The sequence below is a fragment of the Triturus cristatus genome, unplaced genomic scaffold, assembly GCF_964204655.1.
Source record: "Triturus cristatus unplaced genomic scaffold, aTriCri1.1 SCAFFOLD_336, whole genome shotgun sequence".
Lineage (NCBI taxonomy): Eukaryota > Metazoa > Chordata > Amphibia > Caudata > Salamandridae > Triturus > Triturus cristatus.
Window position 1 is genome coordinate 311,245 of NW_028187415.1, and position 22,545 is coordinate 333,789.

A 22,545-nucleotide genomic window follows, 5' to 3' on the forward strand; every position below is an offset into this window, starting at 1 on the left:
ATGACGAAGGGGCCTCAAACGGCAGGTCCCAGCAGCAGTTGATTGTCAATCTGAGTTCACATCTTTTGACCCCTGCTGAAACGGATGTTCTTAACAAGGGGTTGGGTTTTGTACCTACAAACCCAGGTGATCCATTCATGATCCAGTGTGAACTAGCCAACTTCTTTCGTAAGATCAGATTACGGTTTTTCTTTCAAGATAAAACCGTTGAGAATGCTACCCCAATGGATCAGATTACAGATAGTGGGTTACGTAATAAATCCACCTTTGTACCTCCCGCGATTTCGGTACCCCCACTTGTACTGGCATTCGAAACAGCGGTTTCCCTTGAGGTTTCGAAATTAGACATGGGCTCTAACAACTACTATCATAATCTCTCTAACACTGACAAAAAGGCTATTGAATCCTTGTCCAAAAATCCGGCTATTATCATCAAGCCGGCCGATAAAGGCGGTGCTATTGTTATACTTAACACCTCAGACTACCGTGAAGAGTGCCTGCGGCAACTCAATAACGAGAGCTTTTTCAAACTGTTGAGTTCCGATCCTACGGTGAGACTCCAAAAAGAGATTGGTGAACTGGTGTCCGAAGCAAAATTGGAAGGATGGATCTCTGGTCTTGAGGCTGACTACTTGGTGACGATTTACCCTGTGACTCCTTATTTCTACACATTGCCTAAAGTGCATAAGGAGCAACGTCCTCCTCCTGGTAGACCCATCATTTCGGGCATCGGTTCACTTTTAGAACCCTTGTCATCTTTTGTAGATGTGTTCTTGAGACCATTGGTAAAAACGATGCCCAAGTTCCTTCAGGATACCAAGGACGTCTTGAACATATTACCTGGTATTGATTTCAACGTTGAGACTGACTATTTGGTCAGTTTCGATGTGGAATCATTGTACACATGCATTCCCCAGGTTGATACACTTGAAGCGATTAGATCGCTATTGGACAACATCGTTGAGCCACTGAGTTCACCCGTTCCTTTCATAATGGAGTGTGCCAGGCTGGCCATGACGGAAATTTTTTTCAAGTTTGAAGACCGGTTTTTCCTTCAGATCTCCGGTACTTCAATGGGCAGTGTTTTTGCCCCCAGCCTGGCCAATCTCTATGTCCAGCTCTTCGAGCAGAATTACGTGCTCACGTCAACCAATCCCTTTCTTGGATCCATCAAAGTATGGAAATGTTACATCGATGACGTTTTGGTCATATGGAGAGGAGACGATGTCTCTCTTTCGGCTTTTCACCATTGGCTCAATTACCAAAATGTCTTCCTCAACTTCACTGTTGAATTTAGCAAACTGGGTTTGGCTTTTTTGGACCTGTGGATCTTTCCTACAGAGGGAGGCCTTGGTAGTGAATTATATACTAAACCCATGGCAAGAAACTCTTTGTTGAAATTTGACAGTTTCCATCCTAAGGGACTAAGGACTGGTCTGCCTTTTGGCCAGTTCTTTCGGTTGAGAAGGAACTGTTCTACCACCGAAGCTTTTATGAAACATGCCAATGTTCTCTCGCAGAACCTGAAGCTTAGAAACTATCCATCGAAGCTGATCAAACAGTCTTATAAACGAGCAGCCAATAACAATCGGGATGCCCTTTTAGAAGTTGCTGTTCCCAAAGCACAACATGAGAGATTGACTTTTGTGAACACCTTCAGTACGTTTTCCAATCGAATTCAGAAGATCTTGCGGAAACATTGGCGTATTTTGAATACTGGCCAATTAAAATTGGCTTTTCCGCTTTTTTCGTACAAAAGGGGGAACAATTTGCGTGATGCCATGGTCCATACCAGACCTCGTAGCGTACCACCAACTGTTGCTAACCCCTTATGGGATCTTCCACCGGTTAGGGGACACTTCCCGTGTGGTGGGTGCGTGGTTTGTGCGCAGACAGCACACACTACTGAGATTAACATTGGTCTTGCCAAACCGTGGAAACAATTGCGTCACACTAATTGCAATAGTAAGAAGTTAGTGTACCTAAGCACTTGTCCCTGTCTGAAACAATATGTGGGGATGACCATGAGAAAAGTGAAACAACGCATCATGGAACATAAGAGCACCATTCGATGCAAAAAGGCATCAACGAGACTGACTAACCATTTCTTGGAGTGTAATCACAGTCCTAATCAGATGTCTTGGACGGTACTTGAACAACCATTTATTCCTGCACACGTTTCTGATGTCTAAATTTCTTTTCAATAAAGAACAACGTTGGGTGTTTAAGTTACAAAGTGACCGTTTTGGTCTAAATGATTCCATACCATGGTCCCATCTGTAGATGTTTATCGTGAGTGGGTTGTATTTTAGTGACTAGATCTGTATATTGTGATTTTTCATCAGCACTCAAACAGCCTACAGGCAAGTGGTAGTTTTTTCACTAGATAGTCTAGTGGATGGTGTGCATGGTCTGCTGTTATTTGCTTTCATGTCAAACATCATGCAGAATACCACTATGCTTCCCTACACACTAGTGATCCAGTTGGGCTTGTTCGGTTATTTTGCGTTTTGTTGTCCGATCAGCCTAGGATGCCTTTAGAAGTGACCAATACTGTTGTGTTGGTCCCTTTCCATCTGTGTGGCATGACTGTGGTAGATTGTTTCTCTGGAACTCATTGTTGTTCTCTTGTAAGTTCTCGGGCTTTATATGATCTGGCCGGAGGTTTTTGAGACTGGGTAACTACATTTCCCAGACTTTCCTTGCCCGCTGTGATGTCATCAATAGGGCCCTGCACTTTGCCACTGACGCGCCACGTCATTACGCTATGTTGTGCGTCTGGGCGTTGTTGGTGTTATTTTACCCCGTGTTAGGCCGTTTACTGGTTGCCGCCGCCAGCATCCAGGAAGAAGGTTCGGGGTAGCGACGGAGAGGTGAGATTCTCCGTGTCGATGCACCTTCTGCATTGTGCCGTCTTGTTCGTAACACTGTTTTTCCCAGTCACTGCCCGTATTTTTTAATTGCGGTGGTTGGGTTGTTATGAATCTTCGTTTACAATCTTCGGAGATTTGTTGTAATTACTGACGTGTGCTACTGTTGCTGCATTATCGGCAGCGATGTACCTTTCTCGAGTTCATCGGCGGCTGCCTTTGCTCGTATATAGAGGGTTTCCCTTTTTCTATCTACTGCCCGTTTTTTGCTGGTAGTGTTGTTAGCCCTTGAGGCTGTTTCTTGACACTAGAGTCGCGCACTTTTGAACACCAGTGAAGTGCGAGCTACTCTTGAAGTATCTATGAAGGGTATTTGCTATTATCATGCAAAACATTATGACTAAAAATAACATGCGGGTATTTTGGTCTTTGAGGTGATCTCCTCATTTACGATCGCCCGTTTTGATTTCAATGTTGACAGTTTAAGAAAATCCGTGTGCCCCGCTGTTTCGGGCACTATTGTTAATTATTCTAATTTTGTATATATAAAATGTACCTGCTTTTGGGATTTAGTGAGGATTCACTAGGCCCTATGGTTGAGTCATCCCACGGTCCCTCTTTGAATACATTTGTTTCCCTGCCTGTTGAATGTCTTTGCGATTCAGTTGAGGGAGCGACAGGCTTCGGTGCCTGCTGCACCTCTGATGCACACATGTTTCATCATACTAGACCATGTTTTTAATTGTTTCCTTCACAGAGCGTTGCCTCACGCTCTGAGTTGCTACCAGGAGCGGCAGGCTTAGTCCCGATTTCATTACGGGTAAGATTCATATTGGGTTATTTGATATCTTCGATTTGCAGTGTCTATAAACCAGTATGAAGTACATTTCCTGGTTATTCATTATATATATATTTTTTCATGTTTTATTACATTGATACTGGCACTTACCTTCTTGACCGGTAGGAGTTCAAATTTTTGCAATCGATCCTGTGGTACAAGGTTGGTTGTATTGTTTCACGTTTCTACTTTTAGACACGATGTCACGCCAGTGCTCACTTTTGCACTAGCTTGCAGTTGCAGTAGTTTTGGTTATTTGGTCCTGAAGAAAGCCTTGATCACAATTTTATGATCTGTTATGGCTGAAACATGTAGACCTTTTTTTGGTTTATTGTAAGCGCGCTCGTTAATTTGACCAGACCGCGCAACTACTCTGTTTTTAACATTGGCACAGGCACACTCCTAATTAAACTCTTTCTGTTCCTGTAGTCCATTTTATATCACTTAGTTTCACACTGCACTTTAGGGCCTCACCCAACTTCGGCTAGCCTCATTGATCTTTAGGAGATCTCATTTCATTAGCGTAGTTTAAAACATCCGCGAGCTCCTCCCTTAGATACACCTTGGAAGTGGCAGCTCCTTAGCCAAACCAGGTTTGGTTAAGAGGAGATCCCATATGATGAAGCATGCCACCACGGTGGGTGATGGGATTACGTCCTCTTTATGAGGACTTTAATACTAGGTTCTAGTGTTAGCTTCATTCAGGCTTTTGTTAGGTTCACTGCAGACAGGTGGATTTTGTTTTTCTTTTTGTTTGGTTTTCTATACCCCTGGACTTCTGTGTATTCATATTGTTAGTAGGGGGACTTAGTCCGGGCTGGTAGTGTGTTCCCTCAGACCCTATTGCTTACTCTGTTTTTTTTTAACCTGCAGATAATTCACCAGTCTATTTCTCTTGACTTTCGCAGGATACTGAGTTATAGCTTGTGTACTTCTCAAGTATATTGTCAGTCGAGTTTTTATGGAATTGCAGGTTTGGGTTGGTCTTTCAAAGTTTCAAGGTATTGTCAATTCTATTTCAGAACCTTCATAGTTGTTCTTTGTTCTTCAGCCAGAGGCAGTTCCTGAGACAATAGGATCGCTCCTTGGCTTTGTTCTGATTGCTGCCTCAGTTAAATAATCTGCTTTTGACAGTATTGTTACAAAGGGCATAGCTTGTATGTTAAGAGTGTTTCACACTTTCTCATTAGAACTTAGAGAAAGACAATATAGAGGCATTTCATTTAAATGTTGGAGGTTTCACATCAAAATATGCTAGATTTCTGGGTGGTAGGGCAAAGTGGTAGATGGTGGGCCATGCCGCCGGGGGAGCCCCACTCCATGTGCTTTACAGAGGGGCCCTCTCAAGTTTCGTTACGCCACTGCTCTATACATGTCCTTCCACTCACTGTCCCCGTTTCTATCCTCAGACTGTGTGCTGATGCTTGCTGGCCGTACTCCAGCGCCTGCCCCTGGGCCCCGGCTCTGAGAGGACGATGAGTAAGCCGCTGGGGTCCTACCCTAGTGAGCTGGAGCAAAGCCTGCCCGCCATCGCATCCATCAACACCTCCTACGCCCAGAGCCAGCTCTACTCCCCGCACTATTTCCTGACTCCCGAGAAGAAGAAGCCAATCTCGGATGTCAGACGGACTTTCTGCCTCTTTGTGACCTTTGACCTTCTGTTCGTTTCCCTCCTGTGGATTATTGAGTTAAACGTAAGTACCCCCCCCCCCCCCACCCTCCAACACAACCGTATCCATTTGTGTTTTTTTTAATTGAGCTATTTATTTAGATGTCGTTTGTAATTAGTTTGTGAGGGGCTGGAAGTGAGTAAGTGAATAACGGCCGTCCACCACGAATGACTGAATAAATGACTTCTGCATCGGAGAGGTCTGTTCACTGAATTGCCTCATGGGACTTAGATGGCAGTCGTGGATGCTTGTCGTGGATGCTTGGGCGTGAGGAGGGTTTGAGTTTTCCTCCAGCAAAGGTGGGTTCATTTGCCACATGTCACACAATTGCCTCTCTGCAGCATGCTTTAGAGATGCAGCAAGATTTGGGTGGGAAGAGCTAAGGGCGCACCCAGGGGATATGATGTTTTGTTATAAGGGTGTTTCCATACATTCATTTTCAGACCATGCTCTGAAGGCACACAGGCCCGGACTAGAACCAGCTATTAATTTTTGCAGTTCAGTGATTGGGTCAGTGGGTCATCGTCTGTCATCAACCTTCGGGGATTGTGGGGCGGTTTGATATTTTAGCAGATCAAGGAAGTACGTTTGATTTGTTGACTGAAGTTATCATTGTATTCTGTTTTAATTATATAGCGCTCACTACCCCATACGCGTCATCGAAACGCTTATTCGGCGAGTAGCACTCTACTCCGGAGCCCATAAAGGATTAGTGGTGAATCAGTATAGTGAAATAAATGAATTTGAGAGGTGGACATGTTAGTCTATTGTTTGGAATGAAAAGGATAGTGGAGGGATGTTTTGGAGCTCAGAGCAGGAGAAGGAGGCTTGGGATGAGTAAAAGGGAGATGGATGGGGAATAGTCGGAGGCAAGGGTTTTTAGAAAGGCTTGTTTTCGGGGATCGGAGAAGTATGAGATGATACAAGGAGGGGTAGAGTATGGAAGAGTCTAGAAGGGGTAATTTTGGGGCTCATAGCAGTGGTATGGGGTTTGAGATCAACGAGAGAGTGGAGTTAGAGGATATATTGATAGAGGTATATTGTGAGAAATATGATCATGATTTTTCTATTCGACAACCCATCTTTTACCTAGGACCAAAAAGAAGCCTTGCAGAAGGCCTTCATTCATTTGTTGTTGCATATCACACGGTCAGTGTGGTGGTCATCCTTTTGGGGCCTTAAATGTCTGACCTATTCATCCGTACATGCACTCTCTCATTCTTACATACATGCACTCGCTCTTCTAGCTTGTATTTGACTCGCTTTCACATTCACCCTCCGCAGTCCCACCCACACTGGCTTCAGTGAAGATGCACTTTCACCTGTAGAGTAGTTGCTGCCTCTCTTACTTACTCTTTGTGAGCGTGCCCCATTCCTAAGTTTTAAAGTTGGTCTTGAAGATGTGGTGAAAATAGAGGAAGCTTTTTCTTTTTTCTGCCGTTTTATATAGCGTGAACTCGACCCTAAGGTATTGGAGCACTTTACATGAGCACCAGTTACATTACACAAGGACACATTCATCTTTGGTAGGGATAGGGATCTTAAGTGACTGGCCCACAATCACAGGATGTTGAGCTCACTCTGTGACTCGAACCTGGTTCCCCAGTTCCATAGTTCGCTGCTCTGGCTGTTACGACACATCCAAATTGTGGTGTTGAGGGTGAAGAAAGGTTAACGATGGGAGGTTTGAGAGATGCTTATTGCTAACTTGAGTCTGGGTTGCTGGAATCTTTTCCGGGTGCCTGGGTGCCATCCTGCTCTCCCCTAGAATGCTGTTATAATGCTGCCTTCTCTGATGGCCATGTAAGGATGGCAGCACAACTGGATGTTTGGGTCACAGCCGGACTGGTAACCTAATCTGGCCCTGGCACCCACCTCGTCCTCCCCTGGGGAGTGGGGGTGCGGGTGAGCTGTTGCCAGGGCTGGTTTTGGCTGCTTTTGTTACAGGGGGGCCGATATTACAGCTATGCTGCGACCCCTGCCCCGTGTAACAAAAAAACTGATCCCCACGGGTCCAAAACCAGCCCCCATCTTGGCAGCCCACCGGGGAATTGCTCTTGATGTTCCTTGGTGTCTGTTCCACACCCTCTCAATATCCAAAGGGGTTTACTAATGACCAGAGAAATGCAAGGTTACAGGTTCAGCATAGTTATGAGTACATATAGAAACTTATTGACGAGGAAGTTCAATTGTACAGTTGGCTTTTGTTGTACAGTGAAGATTAAATAGGGGTCTGTAGGCTTATCTAGTCTGCCAAGAGTCCCCACCTGCTGCCAAACTGCCACCACCTCTCATCATGCCATGCATGCTGCTCCAAAACCACTAGTGGTGGATTAGAGGCTCGACAGGAGGCAAGGGAATGACCTACCCGGTCACTGTCTGTCCTTTCACCCCTTATGCTTTCTGCGTATTATATCATCCAAAGTCGGGGTGGGGGGTGGTATCTGTCTCTGGTATTCAGGTGCTTAAGTCTGAATTTGACAAGTAATTCGGCATAACTGCTCAAAAAGTACAGTATGACAAGCGAACATGGTGGGTGTGGTGGAAGAGGTCGGTGCAGGGGTGTTATTCTAAAAAGTAAACCTTATTCTTGGGAACATTTAGTTTAAAATATTTTTAGTACATTTTACGTTTTGTGTAAAACTTCAGGAAGACAATTTGAATATATTATGTTTCTTGAACTATTTACTGTACTTGTCTTGTTAGCATTGATGGCAATCTTTAGTCAGCAAGGTGCAAAAGGAAGCTTTATTGGGCCATATAATATAATCCTCGATTCGGTCACTATTCACCCCAGTAGGGCCAATTCTAAGGTATCTTGATTATGGCACTTGCGGGGAGTCTAAAAATCTATTGTATGATCGATAAAAATCCAAGAATTGTCTAATCCTTATTCATTAAAGTTGTGTGGAAGGTAATTCTTTTTATTAGATCTAGTCGGGCAACTGTGAAGTAGGCCGCAATGCTCCAGAGTTTGCAAAACACTTGTTTACTGTAGAAATATTGATGTACTTTCATGATTGGTCGACTATAACTAACGAATAAATGACATTCAAACAATGTTATTGAAGTCCAGTGGTACGATTTGGTGATTCTTTTTTTTTTTTTTTCCCCCTTGACCACACATTCCTTGACCACACATGGAATTTTAGAGGGGATTCCCAAATATTACAATTCCATAACAAAATGAATGAATTGGATCACAACCACAAATATTTTCCTTTCACCGTAAACTAATGTTGCACTTTTGTGCATGGAATGTTCTCGTAATCTGCATTCTTTTTTAGCTGCTATCCCTCCGCAGGGACGTGAAGAGGCCATCTCTCATCCAGTCTGACTTGCCTCGCGTACTGCTGTTCCCACATTGAGACATGTCTAAAAGTGCACCTCTGTGTTGACCTGTCTTACTAAGACCTCCTGAGGGCTCTTCCAAAGCTCCTTCCTTCTGACCTTTAACATTCACTGCTCTTCTAGTAATATGATGCACCGCTATCTGCCACCTTTCCCTATTCTAATGACCCACAACTAGCTTTGATTAGTGACCTATTATCATCAGAAGAGGAAAGCTATTGCCATAATGTATCCAAGTAGTGGACTATGCAGCAGAACATAGCTGGACCCACCGAAACTTCAAAGCACCATTTAGGAATATCATGAAAACAGAGGGATGGTCCCAGTCCAGTGACATAAGGGTGCTGCCAGTCAAGATTGCGGTACATTAGCATAGCTTGTTCATCACATTTGGAGTACTATTGGTGCGTTACCTTTTTATGTAAGTAGCTGTTTCAACCTCATGGATGGATGGATCTTGCTTGCAATTTGTCCTTCCTCTCCTACGCTCACCTCTTACTCCCTGCCTGGGTCATTTTGGGCCTGTGTGCCCCTCGCTTTCTACTTGTCATACGCCCTCTTTACCCTCTGCCTCTTTCTGTAACAACCTGCTGTCCCACCACCAAGGCCTAGGTCCTGTTCTTCTTCTTGCCCCCCAGTCTGTCCCGTTCTGTAACAGTCTGCAATCCCACCACCTAAGCCAGTTTCCTGTTCTACTTCCTCCCTCACCAGTTTGTCCCTTTCTGCAACAATCCGCTGTTCCACCACCGAACCCTGTGTCCTGTTCTACTTCCTACGTTCAGCCTCTGTCTCTTTCTGCAACAATCTGCTGTTTCACCACCGAACCCTATGTCCTGTTCTGCTTCTTGCCCTCCACTGTCTGTCCTTTTCTCAAAAAATCCACTGTCCCACCTCCAAAACCCCTGTGCATCTTGCATTCAGCTTCTAACCATTTCTGCAGCATTGTGCTCTCCCACCACTGAAGCCTTTGTCCTGTTCTGCTTCTTGCCTTCCAGTCTGACCCTTTCTGCAGCAATCCATTCTCCCATCACCACAGCCTGTGTCCTGTTCTGCCTCTTGCCTTTTCCGCAACAATCTGCTGTCTCACCGCCGAGGTTGGTGCCTTGTTCTGCTTCTTGCCTTCAGCCCTCTGTCCCTTCCTGTGGTCCCACCGCCGAATTTGGTGCCCTGTTCTGCCTCTTGCCTTCAGCCGTCTGTCTCTTTCTGCTCTTTGGTGGGTGCCTTTGAAGTAGAGAGGATCAGATATAGTACAGGAATGGATAGAGTTTGTAAATGTATTCATATTTTTTTATTTATAAAGTTTTATATAGCGCAAACAAGATCCCAATGGATATCAGAGCGCTTTACAATGAAACTAGAACTGGAAGGATAATAATGTAACAACAACAAGTTAAAAACACAAATGATCATAAGGTGCACGAAAATTCAAATAGAAGTTATGTTAAACAAGGTACAGTGTAACAACAGAGGGACACAGTATGTCACACAAAAATAAAAATGTAGTAGTAAATGTTGAAACAATGGAAGAAGGAACAAGGACAACGGGCCAAGGGGCTAGCCCAATTATTGAAGGAGTTTATTCATCAGGAATCTTTTGACTTCCAGTTTGAACACCGTTGTTCTGGAGATTCTGCGTATTTCTGGAGGAAGAGAGTTCCATATCTTTGGAGCCGCGCCAGAAAAGGCTCTGTGACAGGTTCTCTTTTTGTTAAGGATAGGTGGTTTCAAGAGTAAGGTAGTGGCGCTTCTGGAGGCTCTTGCACCACAAGATAGTTCAAGTTTTTGTGCCAGGTACCTGGGCGTCTTGAAGTGGATAGCTTTGTGCGTCATAGTGGCAATTTTTTGCTGGATTTGAGCTTCATAGGGGAGCCAATTTAGAGTTTTTAGGACTGGCGATATGCGTTCATTGCGTTTGGAGCCTGTAACCAGTCTAGCAGCAGCATTCAGTGAAGCCCTTAGCGGAGCCAGGGTGTATTTGGGTAGGCCACAGAGGGTGGCACTACCGTAATCTAGCCTCGGTAGGACAAGCGCTTGAACCACCTGCTTGAAATCCTTAAGAGGGAGGAAAGGTTTGATGTTTCTGAGTGTTCTTATCAAGTGGTTTGCTCCTTTACATGTATTGCTGATATGATTTTTCATATTCAGGTTCTTGTCCATAGTGACTCCTAGAGATTTGGCTGAGTTTACGATGAGCGGAGTGCAGTTGAAAGCAGTGAGGTGGCTCAGCCACGGGTCGAATTGGGGGTGTAATTCTGAGGGGAGACGAGCAAGAATTCTGTTTTTGAGGTGTTGAGCAGGAGATGGTTCTCAGTTAACCAGTTTTGAGTATACATTAGGATGGTGTTAAGTGATATGAGGTTTTCCGGGGATGAGATTTTCAAGTAGAGTTGCGTGTCGTCGGCATACATGTGGAAATGAATATCCATGGAGTTCAGTGCGTTAGCTAATGGTTCCAAGAAAAGGTTGAAGAGGATAGGAGATAACGCAGATCCTTGGGGGACCCCCATGAGAACAGGCGAAGGCCTGGAGAGAGAGTGATTTGCCTTGACTCTTTGCGATCTGTGATGGAGGAAGGACGAGAACCATTGTAGCACCTGATCACCAAAACCCATCATGTTTTGCAGGATGGCTAAGAGGTTGTCATGATTGACCGTGTCAAAAGCAGAGGAAAGGTCAAGGAGGATCAGGAGCTAGGATTCGTTTTGATCGAGAATCTTTAGAATGTCATCCAATACATGAATGAGGGCCGATTCAGTGCTGTGCCCCGTCCGAAAGCCGGATTGATGTTGGTCTAAGAGCTGGTAGTTCTCAATGTGAGCACAGAGTTGGGACTGAATGCATTTTTCAAGGAGTTTCGCAAGGGTGGGGATGTTGGAGATAGTTCGGAAATTATTGAGGTCTGTCCTATCAGCGTTAGGTTTTTTTAGTATAGGGGATACTTGAGCTGCTTTTAGGCAATCCGGGATTGTGCCTTGTGAAAGAGACGCATTTACAATCCTTGTCCAGGTAGGGATGAGTGCATTCTTGATTTCCTTGAAAATGGATGGGGGTAACGGGTCACTGGAGTGGTTGGAAGGGTTGATATTCAGGAGAATCTTTTTGATGTCTTGTTCACTGAGTGGGGTAAAGGTGTCCCAGGCAGCATTGTACTTAGGGATCAGGGGGGTAGAGTTGAGCTTTTCAGAGAGGTCAGGTGGAGAGGCTGCCCTGGAGGAGAGGAGTACATCCTTCTTAGCAGCGAGGTCAGAGGATATAAGTTTTGATTTCTCAATGAAGAAAGAAGCAAGATCGTCGCAGGAGGGTGGACTGCTTCCAGGTTCCGATAGGTTTGGACCTACAATTGATTGCTGTTTGACCAATTCGAAAAGTTTCTTGGGCCGGTTTGCCGCTTGATCTAATTGGTGTCTGAAATAGTTAGACTTGGCGTTCCTGATTTGTTTGTAGTAAAGGCTCCTAGCGTCTCTTAGGAGTTTAAGTTGGTGCGAGGAGGGATTTGATCTCCAGGAGCGTTCAACTGCCCTAAGGTTGCGACGTTCCGTGTTTAGGTTATCATTATACCACGGTTTGGATATTTTTGTTAAGGCATTTGTATGTTTGAGTGGAGCAATGTCATTCATGTTGGAGATGGTCACATTGTAGGAGTCAGTGAGTAACTGCACCTCAGTCAGGTCCGCTTGAGAGGAGAGGGCAGATGTACAGTGGGCGGCTAGCTCAACAGGGTTTACTAGTCTGAGGTCCCTTTTCCATATCTTTGATTTCGTTGGTTGGGCCTTCCACACCTGTACCTCCTTGTTGATAAAAAAAAAAGGATGCAGTGGTGGTCTGACCAGTCACATGGGGTAATAGAGTCCAAGGTGACCGTCTGCCCTTTCGAAATAATGAGGTCAAGAATTGTATGTATGTAGGGTCAGCGGCCACACGTGCAGGATTATTGCATCTGTGTTTAGTAACAATCGTCCCATCAGTTTTCTGGCCGTTGTTTTGGCTGCCCCTGCTTTGGTAGCTACTGTTGGCCCTCTTTCTCTGGTTTGTGCCGCTTTACATGTGCTGTGGCCGGGTGAAGCCGGGAGGTATTCCAAGTGTGGTACCGGGCAAGACAGTGTGCAAGTGAGGCAATGGAGTACAACTGTGCTGAGTTCCATCTCACCTTACCAACACAAATCGCACCATAGCACCAACAGATACAGCCAGGGCTTTAAGTGGCTGGGCTAAAAAGCAGGTGCTGAGGCTCTACATTTTTGCCCTCAGGGTGAAAAATAAATCTTAACTCTGCAGCAGTACCACCCATCACTGCCTTTGAGGTAACCTTAAAGAGACTCATTTTAGTTCTTACGGTGTCCTCATTACAGAACTGAAGCATGTTCAATATTGTATACAACGAAGCCATAGTTATTGCTATTTATTTTATACAACTAACAACCATTGGCAAAGCCTATATCCGTGACGTCTTGTATGTGTAATGTTACTTGTATGATATATCTGCATACAATGGCAGAAGCAGCAAAATACCAGTCGGACGCCAGACTGTGCTAAGCAGGGATTTTTAGCTTGCGTATCTTTAAACCACGCCCTTAATTACATCGGCCATGCATGTTTGAGATACCCCCCCCCCCCCTCCCGGCACTAGGCATGGGCAGCTGTCCAGGGCCCGCGCCTGCTCCCAGCCATGAGGCCTTGCACCTTTAAAGACTCCAGAGTTTCGAGGCCCATGGGGCCCCCTAAGAGTTTTCATTTTTTCTTTTATTTATCAATCTCCCCTGCTGGGGGCCGTGGTCTGGCCACGAAGGAAGATGGCCGCCTGAATGTGAGGCTCCACTGCGAGGGGGACCCTTGACGGAGGCGGCGCACTTTACACCTCAGCTAGGATCACCCCTGTGACGGCTATGCCTTCCTACAGCAGCGCTTTTAAGAAGTGCAGGTACAGCACCTGCCCATTTAAAGCACTCGTTCCGGTGAGGCCTGCTTTCTAGGACGAAGTGAGGTGTTACCCAGGGTAGCCAGTGTGCAGGAAGATCTTCTAATACGGGGAATCTTTCTAGAAAGATTACCCTTTACAGGGAGGACCATAGCAGAGCTGTGCAGAGTTCATGTAGCTGGCAAGGACACACTTCATGCCATAGTCCCTTTGTGTGAAGCTTCTGTGTGTTGTTTTGAAGGCTCCTGCAACACAATGCTCTTGTGCCTTGGGTGGAAGATCCCTCATGGCACAGTACTCGGGCTCTGGATATTGTGTTGTGTTGAAAGCCCTCGTTCCAGTGCCCTGTTAGTGTGTTATACCCATGTCTGCATCCTCATGAGACTGAACAGAGGAGACACGGCAAACCTCCTTTCCTCCTGGACCTCACTGCAGCATTTAACATGGTTTCCTACCCCATGCAACACTACAGGATATCTGAATTCAAAGATGCGTCCGCATTTTAGGTCTTGCCTAGCGATGCAGCGAAGCTGCTCGCTAGCGAGATCTATTGTTGCCAACTTGACTTTGGAAGGGGGACAGGAGATGTGCACTTTCTCAGACTGGCGATGTGCACGCTCACGGCGTGTGTATCAGCCTGCTCCAGGACAGCACATGGGCACGCGCATGGCGTGTCTTTCAGCTTGCGCCTGGAGCTTGCCCCGGGCAGCAGATGAGCATGGCAGGCGTCTCTAAACTTTCAAGCGCTCCCACCCACCACGCGCTCACCTGGACAGCCCCATCGGCCTGAGTTGGACACGCACAGCTTCTCTTAACTTTCGAGCGCTCCCGCCGCGCGCTCGGCTGTACTGCCCCATCGGCCTGAGTTGGCGGCGGTTCGGCACTTTGTGCACGGCTAAGGAGAGGCGCTGTTTCTCACTCCGGAGGGACTCCGCTCGCGCCATGTCTCTGCCGGCATCCTCCCAATGCGCTCGTGGCTGAAGGCGGGAGGCTTCTGCAGTCCCTGTGTACTTACGAGGCGAAGGAACAAGGTGCACAAAAAGAGGTAGGGTTTGTTTCAAATAAAGCATAATTATAACATCACTGTAAACGATTGGCCCAATGATGACAGCGCAGGAAATCGAATAAGTGCTGTTGCTCATTAGTTGACTCGATTCCAAACGTGTATGGCGTTTTTTTTTACTGAGGAGATGTGCACGCGTACAGACACGCGATGTGCACAACTCCTGTCCCCCTTCCATCGTTGCAAGCTTCACGCAGTTTCACTTTGGTAATGTGCACGCATGCTCAGTTCGGGATGTCCTCAAGCCCCGGTGAGTGACGCGCTTTCACTTGTTTGTCTTGCATCCGCTAATCTGGTGTGAGAGCGCTTGTAAAGCAACACCTATGTTTTAGTGTATTCCAGTACCCCAAGGGAGCCCACAGTAAGTGGCACTGCTCCAGCCCTAAACTGGCCTATCCACTTTGCAAAGGGCCGGCCTGGCCTGACTAACACTGCCCCAGAGGGATCGGCTTCACATGTGATTAACCAGCCTCCAGTTCGTTCCACCTATCCGAGGCATCATATTTCACTGACCTTGGCCCAGCCCTACCCCTCTTTTTAAGTGAGATAAAAAACGGGAGTCGCTCATAGAGGTGTGACCGCTGTAATAAAGGGCGTGGCTTAAAACACAAGCTAAAAATGTGTGCTTAGCATAGGGTGCCGCCCGAATGTTATTTTGCTGCTTCTGTCCATTCATCCAGATATATTACACTACAAATAACATTACACCTACAACAAGCCCGGACTATTGGCTTAACGTTGCTTTCCACCCGCTGCTTTTCTGTCCGTCACTTTCCCCCTGTTGCTGCTTCACGTTTTTTTAAAATTCCGTTACAAGCGCACAGCTTTTTGTTTTATTAACATTGCTTTTCACCCGTTTTTTTTAATTCCTTTACGAGCGCTGCGTAGGTCATGCCGCCTTCCTGAACAGCAATGGTAAACTCCCTTGTTTTCAAAACGGCCACTCGCAGACACACTCTTCATGTACAACAGGATTCGTGGGGTTATTTTGTTTTATGGCTGGAAAAGATAGCGTTTAGGTTTTTTTAAAAAAAAATTGGTGTTTAAATAATTATTCGCTTGGAAAACGGATTTAGACTTCATTGTCATTGCAATTTTTGCCATGCTTCAAAAAACATTCGTATGCTCCGATTGAGTGTGTACTCAGAAGTACCCCATGGCACAATTAGGCACTGACTTAAGTGATTCCCGATCATCGTGCACTAAGTAGTCGTCCCCTGGCCACCCCCCCCCCCTCCCACCCAGGCCAAAGCAGGCGCCTACTTCTGTGCTAAGAGTGAAGGTATGGTTGGCGGACAACTCTCAAACACGTGAACAGGGGTGACGGAAAATTTACGTCTTATCTTACCAGATTAATCATGCAAAATCTCATATTTTACAAACACTCTCTCGCTTCCATCTCGCTCTGGCTCACAAACACACTCTACACATAGGCGAGCGCTTCCTCCTACTGCCACATACCCTCCTGCGTATCTCACCAGGTCGCTCCTCTCCAATCCCCAGCTGTCCTTGCACCCCCTCCTGTGTCAGCCAGCCCTGCGCCATCTGCTGACCCCCACCATATTCTTCCAGGACTACAGACTTCGTTTCCTACCCTCGCCAGGATGAAGGCATCGCAGCAGAACCTTTCAGCCCCTGACGCCCCCTCCATACAGCTACTCCGCCCCCCCCCCCGTATTCCTTACCGCTACGCCATACATCGTGCAATGCCTTGCAGCGTGTCTCCAGAGCTCACGGGGTGCTCAGTGTACCTCTGCCCAGGTGGCCGCTCAAGGACGCTTCGGCCTCTGATTCAGACTCGGAGCCTCAGCGCGGATAGACGGCGTGTCTTCTCTGGCGATCTTCATCTTGCGCCGGGACAGCCGATGTGCACGCTCATGGCGTCTCTTGCGCTCCCACCGCACGTTCAGTTTCGTTCCTGCCCTCCAGCAACTTCCAGACATCAATTAAAATGTCAAGAGAAGCCCCGTCATTAATCTGCTTCCTAGAAACAGACCGGAGGTTTCTATAGTGGAAAGTTTGATTCATCCTAAGGCAGCGCAGAGGGTTAAACTGCCTGCTGCTAAGAAAGTGTCCCACTAGTTTTTCTATCCTTTGGCGTGCGTTTTACCTATTTTGTTTAAAAATGTTTCTCCCCATTAGCGAAAAGTACTGAGGGTAGTCTTATGGGTAAGCTCCTTTTCTCACAGAAAATCAGAGAGCCCAGGGCGCGTTGGACACACAAGAGCACTGGAAGAAACAAGGACGTTACACAGGACACCGTTGACTCTTCTCACTTTCAAAGAACCAAATGCATCTCATATTTATTTATTCCCACAGAACCAGCGTAAAGCAGTTCTTTATTGCACACCTTCACCTCTGCAGGGTGGGCTGTGCTTTTAGCAGTCTGCAAGGCTTCTGAAGCATTGGTGCAAGAAAAAATGAAAGCAGTTCAGGCAATATGAAAGATTTGTTGATGTAAAACGGCATTGTTCTAGGGCTGGAAGGAACGGACTCTGTTCGTCTTCAAGTGCCACCGTCACTGCTTTGTCATTAGCTAACCAAGTCTGCCAAGGGAAACCCAGATGTCTGCCTTGCGATTATTTACAGCATACCAAGTGAGTTTCCATATTGACTACAGCCCCAACCCCTGTCTTGCCTTACACTATAAACACAGAGGATGCAAGCATCAAGGACTGCCAAAAGTACGCCTCACACATTTTTACATACAGGGTAAATTCCAGGTCAACCTGTGGAATCACAACTAACAAGCATTTGCAATGCAATAGGTCTCGCATTTGCGAGATTTTGAGCTATTGGCATTGTAAATGACAACGCCTTTTATTTATGTGTTTTGAAAACTTGCAAACGGTGTGTAAATACGCACTTTGTACTTATAGAAGCAAGGCTGGCAGTAAGAGGTGCAGTTACTGCCAGCCTTGCTTCTCGTAAGCAAGGACTATAAGCACCGCTTGCACGTTTTCAAAACACATAATTAAAAGCATTGTGGGATACCTTACTGACTCTCTTTCTGTAAAGTCCATGCAGTCTCCCATTGTTTGGGCTCTTCACCTTCATTGTATTGTATTGTATTGTATAAAGTTCTTCTAAAGCGCTGTCTGTCGCCCTACGGGCATCCTGGCGCTGAGAGACTATAGAAGAAAACCTGAGACAGTAGGAACGTTTGCCGTAGTGCCAAGAATGTTACACTCTAATCTCTGCCAAAGAGCCATGTTTTAAGATTCTTCCTAAAGCTCAGCAATGATGTGGCTTGGCGTAGATCTTGGGGGATTTGATTCCAAAGGCGGGCTGCCGCCGTACTGAAGGCCCTGCCTCCCGTCTTAGTGCGTTTAACTTTGGTAACCACTGCCAGACTTTGGCTGGTGGACCGAAGAAGTCTCTTTGGTTCGTACCATGAGAATCTATCGCACAGAGGAGGAGGACCAATTTTATGGAGGGCTCTGTACACCATGACCAATGATTTAAACTCGATCCTTTTATTGATCGGGAGCCAGTGAAGGTCCCTCAATGCCAGTGTTGTTGAGGAGTCACGTTGTCTTCCCAAGGCCAGTTTGGCTGCGGCGGACTGTATTCTTTGCAGACCCTGTACAGTGTACCGAGAGGCACCCAGGAACAATGAATTACAGTAATCGAGCCTACTTAGGATCACGCTCTGGACCACCAGAGATCTAGTCTCAATAGGGAGGAGCGGAAGGATTTGGCGCAAAGCTCTAAGTAGGGCAATACAGGTGCCTATGGTCTTGTTCGCCTGGGATTGCAGCTGGAGATCTTCATCCATCATAACCCCCAGGTTACGGACTGTTTTTACTGGCAGTATCGGGGCGTCTTCCGGCAAAAGTCTGAACTCACCCAAGAGATGTTTAGACATTCTCGCTGCACAGCAGTGTAATAACTCAGTTTTCCTGGCATTCAGCTGCAATGAATTGGCTCTCAGCCATTCTGAGACTTTTTGCATGCAGGCCTGGAAGGAATTCATGGGCACTGCATGTTCTCCCTCCAGGGAGAACATTAGCTGGATGTCGTCAGCATAATTAACCACCTCGATCCCGTAAGATTTTATTAAAGGGATCAGGGGTCTCAGATAGGCGTTAAAGAGTATAGGGCTGATAGCTGAGCCCTGAGGTACTCCATGGCGAACCGGGGTCCAGGAGGAAACAAAAGGTGTTAATGTCACTGCCTGTTGACGATCCGTCAAGTAAGACCGTAGCCATTCCAAGGCGAGACCTGTCACCCCCATATCTTCTAGCCTTGCCAGCAACACTGAGTGATTAACCGTGTCGAATGCTGCCGACATGTCCAACAGTACCAACACAGAGGAACATCCACTGTCGGCACGCATTCGAAGTTTGTCCAGAACGGTAATCAAGGCAGTTTCCGTCCCATGCCCAGGCCGAAAGCCAAACTGGTCCCTGTCCAAGATCAGATGTTCTTCAAAAAAGTTGGACAGGGATTTGCTGACTAATTTTTCCAAGATCTTAATTGGAAATGGCAACAGGGAAATTGGGCGGAAATTAGCCGGCACAGAGGGATCAAGAGAAGGTTTTTTCAATAATGGGGTGACCATTGCCTGTTTCCACCTGCTTGGCACAATGCCTTCACTCAGAGATTGGCAGCAAATTTGCCTCAGATCTGGAAATAGGGCCGGTCCGAGCTCCTTCCAGATCTTATGCGGAAGGGGGTCCAAGGGTGATCCTGATGAAATCTCCCGCGCTAACTCATGAAAAGAGTCCTCCGTAGGGGGGATGAAATGGCTCAGAGTGATTTCTCTTCTGATGTCTACGCTAATCGTGGAAGGCTCTATAGCATTCTGATCGAAACCACCCACGATATTGTTGACCTTCTCAACAAAAAAAGTAGCAATTTTGTTGCACAAGTTTTGTGATGGCTGGATAGTACTGGCCATACAGCCCGGGTTACTGAGGTCTCTAACGATGTTGAAGAGTGCCCTGGTTCCATTGGGTGCCTGCAGAATGGAATTGGCATAGAATTTCGCCTTAGCTTCCCTAATGGCTGCCTTGTATTGCAGTTGTATGATTTTTAAGGCTGTTCTGTCAGCTTCCCGGTACTGTTTGCGCCAGCTTCTTTCCGTCTGTCTACGTACAAGACGTAACGCTTTAAGCTCCTCACTGAACCAGGGGGCCGAAGGAGTACAACGCATTCTCAGGTTTTTTTTTAGGTATGTGTCCTTCTAGTACTGAGTTAATGGAAGTACTATAGCTAGTATAGTTTTCTTCTGGTGTAGCCTTTGGGTCAAACAGGTTGGACTGTGGGAATAAGGAGGATGCTCCTCTCCTGGAGAGTTTAGCCCAATCCCTTCCCCACCTGAAACGCGCTTGTTTGTCCGCAACCCGTTTATCCTCTTGTATACTAATCCTGAACTGTATTAAATAGTGATCAGTCCAGTTTAGTGGAGTAATACTAATTACTTCGGTTTCAGAGGGTTTGGCGAAAACTAGATCGAGTATGTGGCCTCCCACATGTGTGGGTTGTTGAACCAACTGATGGAGGCCACAGTTCTCACCGGTGTAAATCAGGGCTTGTAGATGATTTCCAGAGCTCCCTGTTTCCCAGAGGTTGAAGTCTCCCAAGAGCAGCATTCTGGAGTGTGTGGAAGTCAAGGCGACAATGGTATCCAACAGTGCCTGATGATTAGCGTCCGCACCCGGAGGTCTGTAGCAAACCATACCCGATAGCACTCTCCCCTTTGCCTCCTGTATTAAAAAGCCCATAATTTCATAGCCTGCTATGGCTTCAATCGGTAGCATAGCACAGTCCCACTGTTCCTTAAAGATTAATCCTACCCCTCCTCCTCTCCCAGATATACGAGGTTTTTGGATGATCTTATATCCAGTGGGGCAAGCTAGCCCAAGTTCTACTGAGGAGTCAGCATGAATCCAAGTCTCAGTAACGAACAGCAAGTCAAGGTCTAAATCTTCCAGCAGGTTGTAGATGTCTTGATGGTGTTTAATAAGTGACCTGCTGTTGATTAAGCCACAGGATAATGCCTGTCGCTGTCCCTCCCGTGACCTGTTCCCCAGTTCAAGAAGGGTATCTCTAGAGTAGCATAGTCTGTCGGTGCAATTTTGAACAGCGTTTCTGGCGCAAGGCGCGACCGAGGCGCGGACGGGCGCAGACGGGCTTGCCTCTGGCGCGCCTCCGGCGCGCCGCCGGCGCGCCCGCTGCGCGCGCGCGCTGCGCGCTTGCGTGTCCTGCATTTATATAGTGCAGGCGACTAGAACGCTAACAGCAATGGCGTCCATGGTACATGTATGTATGTGTAGTTTAAACTATTTAAACCAGTGTTTCCTAAACTGTAGGTCGTAAGCCACTAGTGATTTTTGGTGAGTCGTAAAAGTCCAAGCTATAAATTAAGATGCCTTTAAACTCTGAAGTGCGGCAAATGTGACAAGTTAAATACAAAGGCAGTAGTCAAATGTCATGCTGTATCTTCTGACAAATTGCTGCTTATGCTTTTAGTTTGCGCCGTTCTTGCAAAAAAAAAGGGGCTTGGAGCCCGCCCATTACTTACCTTTACTTACCATTAGTTGGATCCCACGTCACTCTTGTTTCCTTTCTTACTGTTGGTCAACTTCTCCTCTTGCCTCCAGCTTCCTGCTTGGCTTCACGTCTTCGACCTTGCTGTGGTACTTGGACCAAGTACTGCTTCCGGCAGCCTGTGTCCTTCCATTGGTCGAGCACTTTTAACAAACATATTTTTTTAAACTTTTCAGCTTCTACATGCAGTTGGTTGCTTGCCCGTCCCTACCACCACCGCACTTCTTTTGCTGCATGCCCCTTTCGGTTCATGCTGACCTGTCCCTCCCACCACCTCACTCCAGTCGTAGCATGCCCCTTTCTCACATTTTTGTTAGTCGTAGCTTGTTTTATATAGCACAAAGTCGACTTGAAGCGCTTTACATGTGCGCTGGTTACATTACACAAGGACATATTAGTTTTAACAGGCACATGGAGATTAAGTTATTTGCTCAGAATTATAGTATGTTGTGCCGGCACCGAGGCTCAAACCTGGTTCTCCAGCTCCCAAGTCAGCAGCCCTGGCCACAACGCCACAGCCTCTCTATGTTCGGTGTTCCAGATTTCTGTTATGTATAGTTTTAATAGTAAACTCTATGTCTCTGCAAATTTAGTGGCCTTTCAATAGAAGATGTGCTGCCTGTTAATGAGGGCACTGGCAGACGATGCTTTAGTTACATCAAAAAACCACCTGCCTTATGTCCATTAAAGCTAGGTGGGCCGCAAAAGTTTGTTGTTCTAAAAAGTGGAAGTGGTTCTAAAAAGTTTGTGAAGCTCTGAACTAGACAGTGGTTAAGTGACGCACTGCTGTGCGGTAGACTTGCCCCTACCGCATCTTTTTTTTTTTTCTCAAACTTTCCATAACCATGGTTTATTTTTGTCTATGTTGCTTCTGCGTTGTGTGGATTCTGCACATACTTGCATTTGTTCCAAGCTAAATACATGGTTGCCTATAAATAGGTTTGAATTCTTATCTGTGTTGCTGTTTGACTGAATTGATATGTTAGTCTACATGTTTGTGTGAATATATGGATGTCTGCATTTGCATTGTTTGTGTATGTGAATATGTGTGTCCTTTGTTAATCTGTGTATTGATACTAGTAACAAATTGTTCTGTGGATTGGTATAACTAGTGGCGCACACTTAAATTGTCAGAAAGTGATGTGGTTTGATCTGAGCACTACTACACTCCTCTAAACGGAAAGGTGGCCACCAAACCACCTTAGTGAACCGTACAAGCTCAATACATTGAAAAAAACGCCTTTGAGCACACCGAATCAAAGAGTCCACTGCAATTATATCAA

General features: G+C 46.2%; 1 protein-coding gene across 8 annotated transcripts in view; it reads left to right on the top strand.

Moving 5' to 3' along the window:
• Positions 1 to 22,545, top strand: part of LOC146771173 (stAR-related lipid transfer protein 3-like) — a 127,767-nt gene that overhangs the window by 26,001 nt on the left and 79,221 nt on the right. For all 8 annotated transcript variants that reach the window (XM_085640321.1, XM_085640328.1, XM_085640325.1 and 5 more), the window contains one exon: positions 5,118 to 5,402. In XM_085640321.1, coding sequence (XP_085496447.1) covers positions 5,184 to 5,402 — 219 coding nt within the window. In that variant the 5' untranslated portion in view covers positions 5,118 to 5,183. The remainder of the gene's footprint in view (positions 1 to 5,117; positions 5,403 to 22,545) is intronic.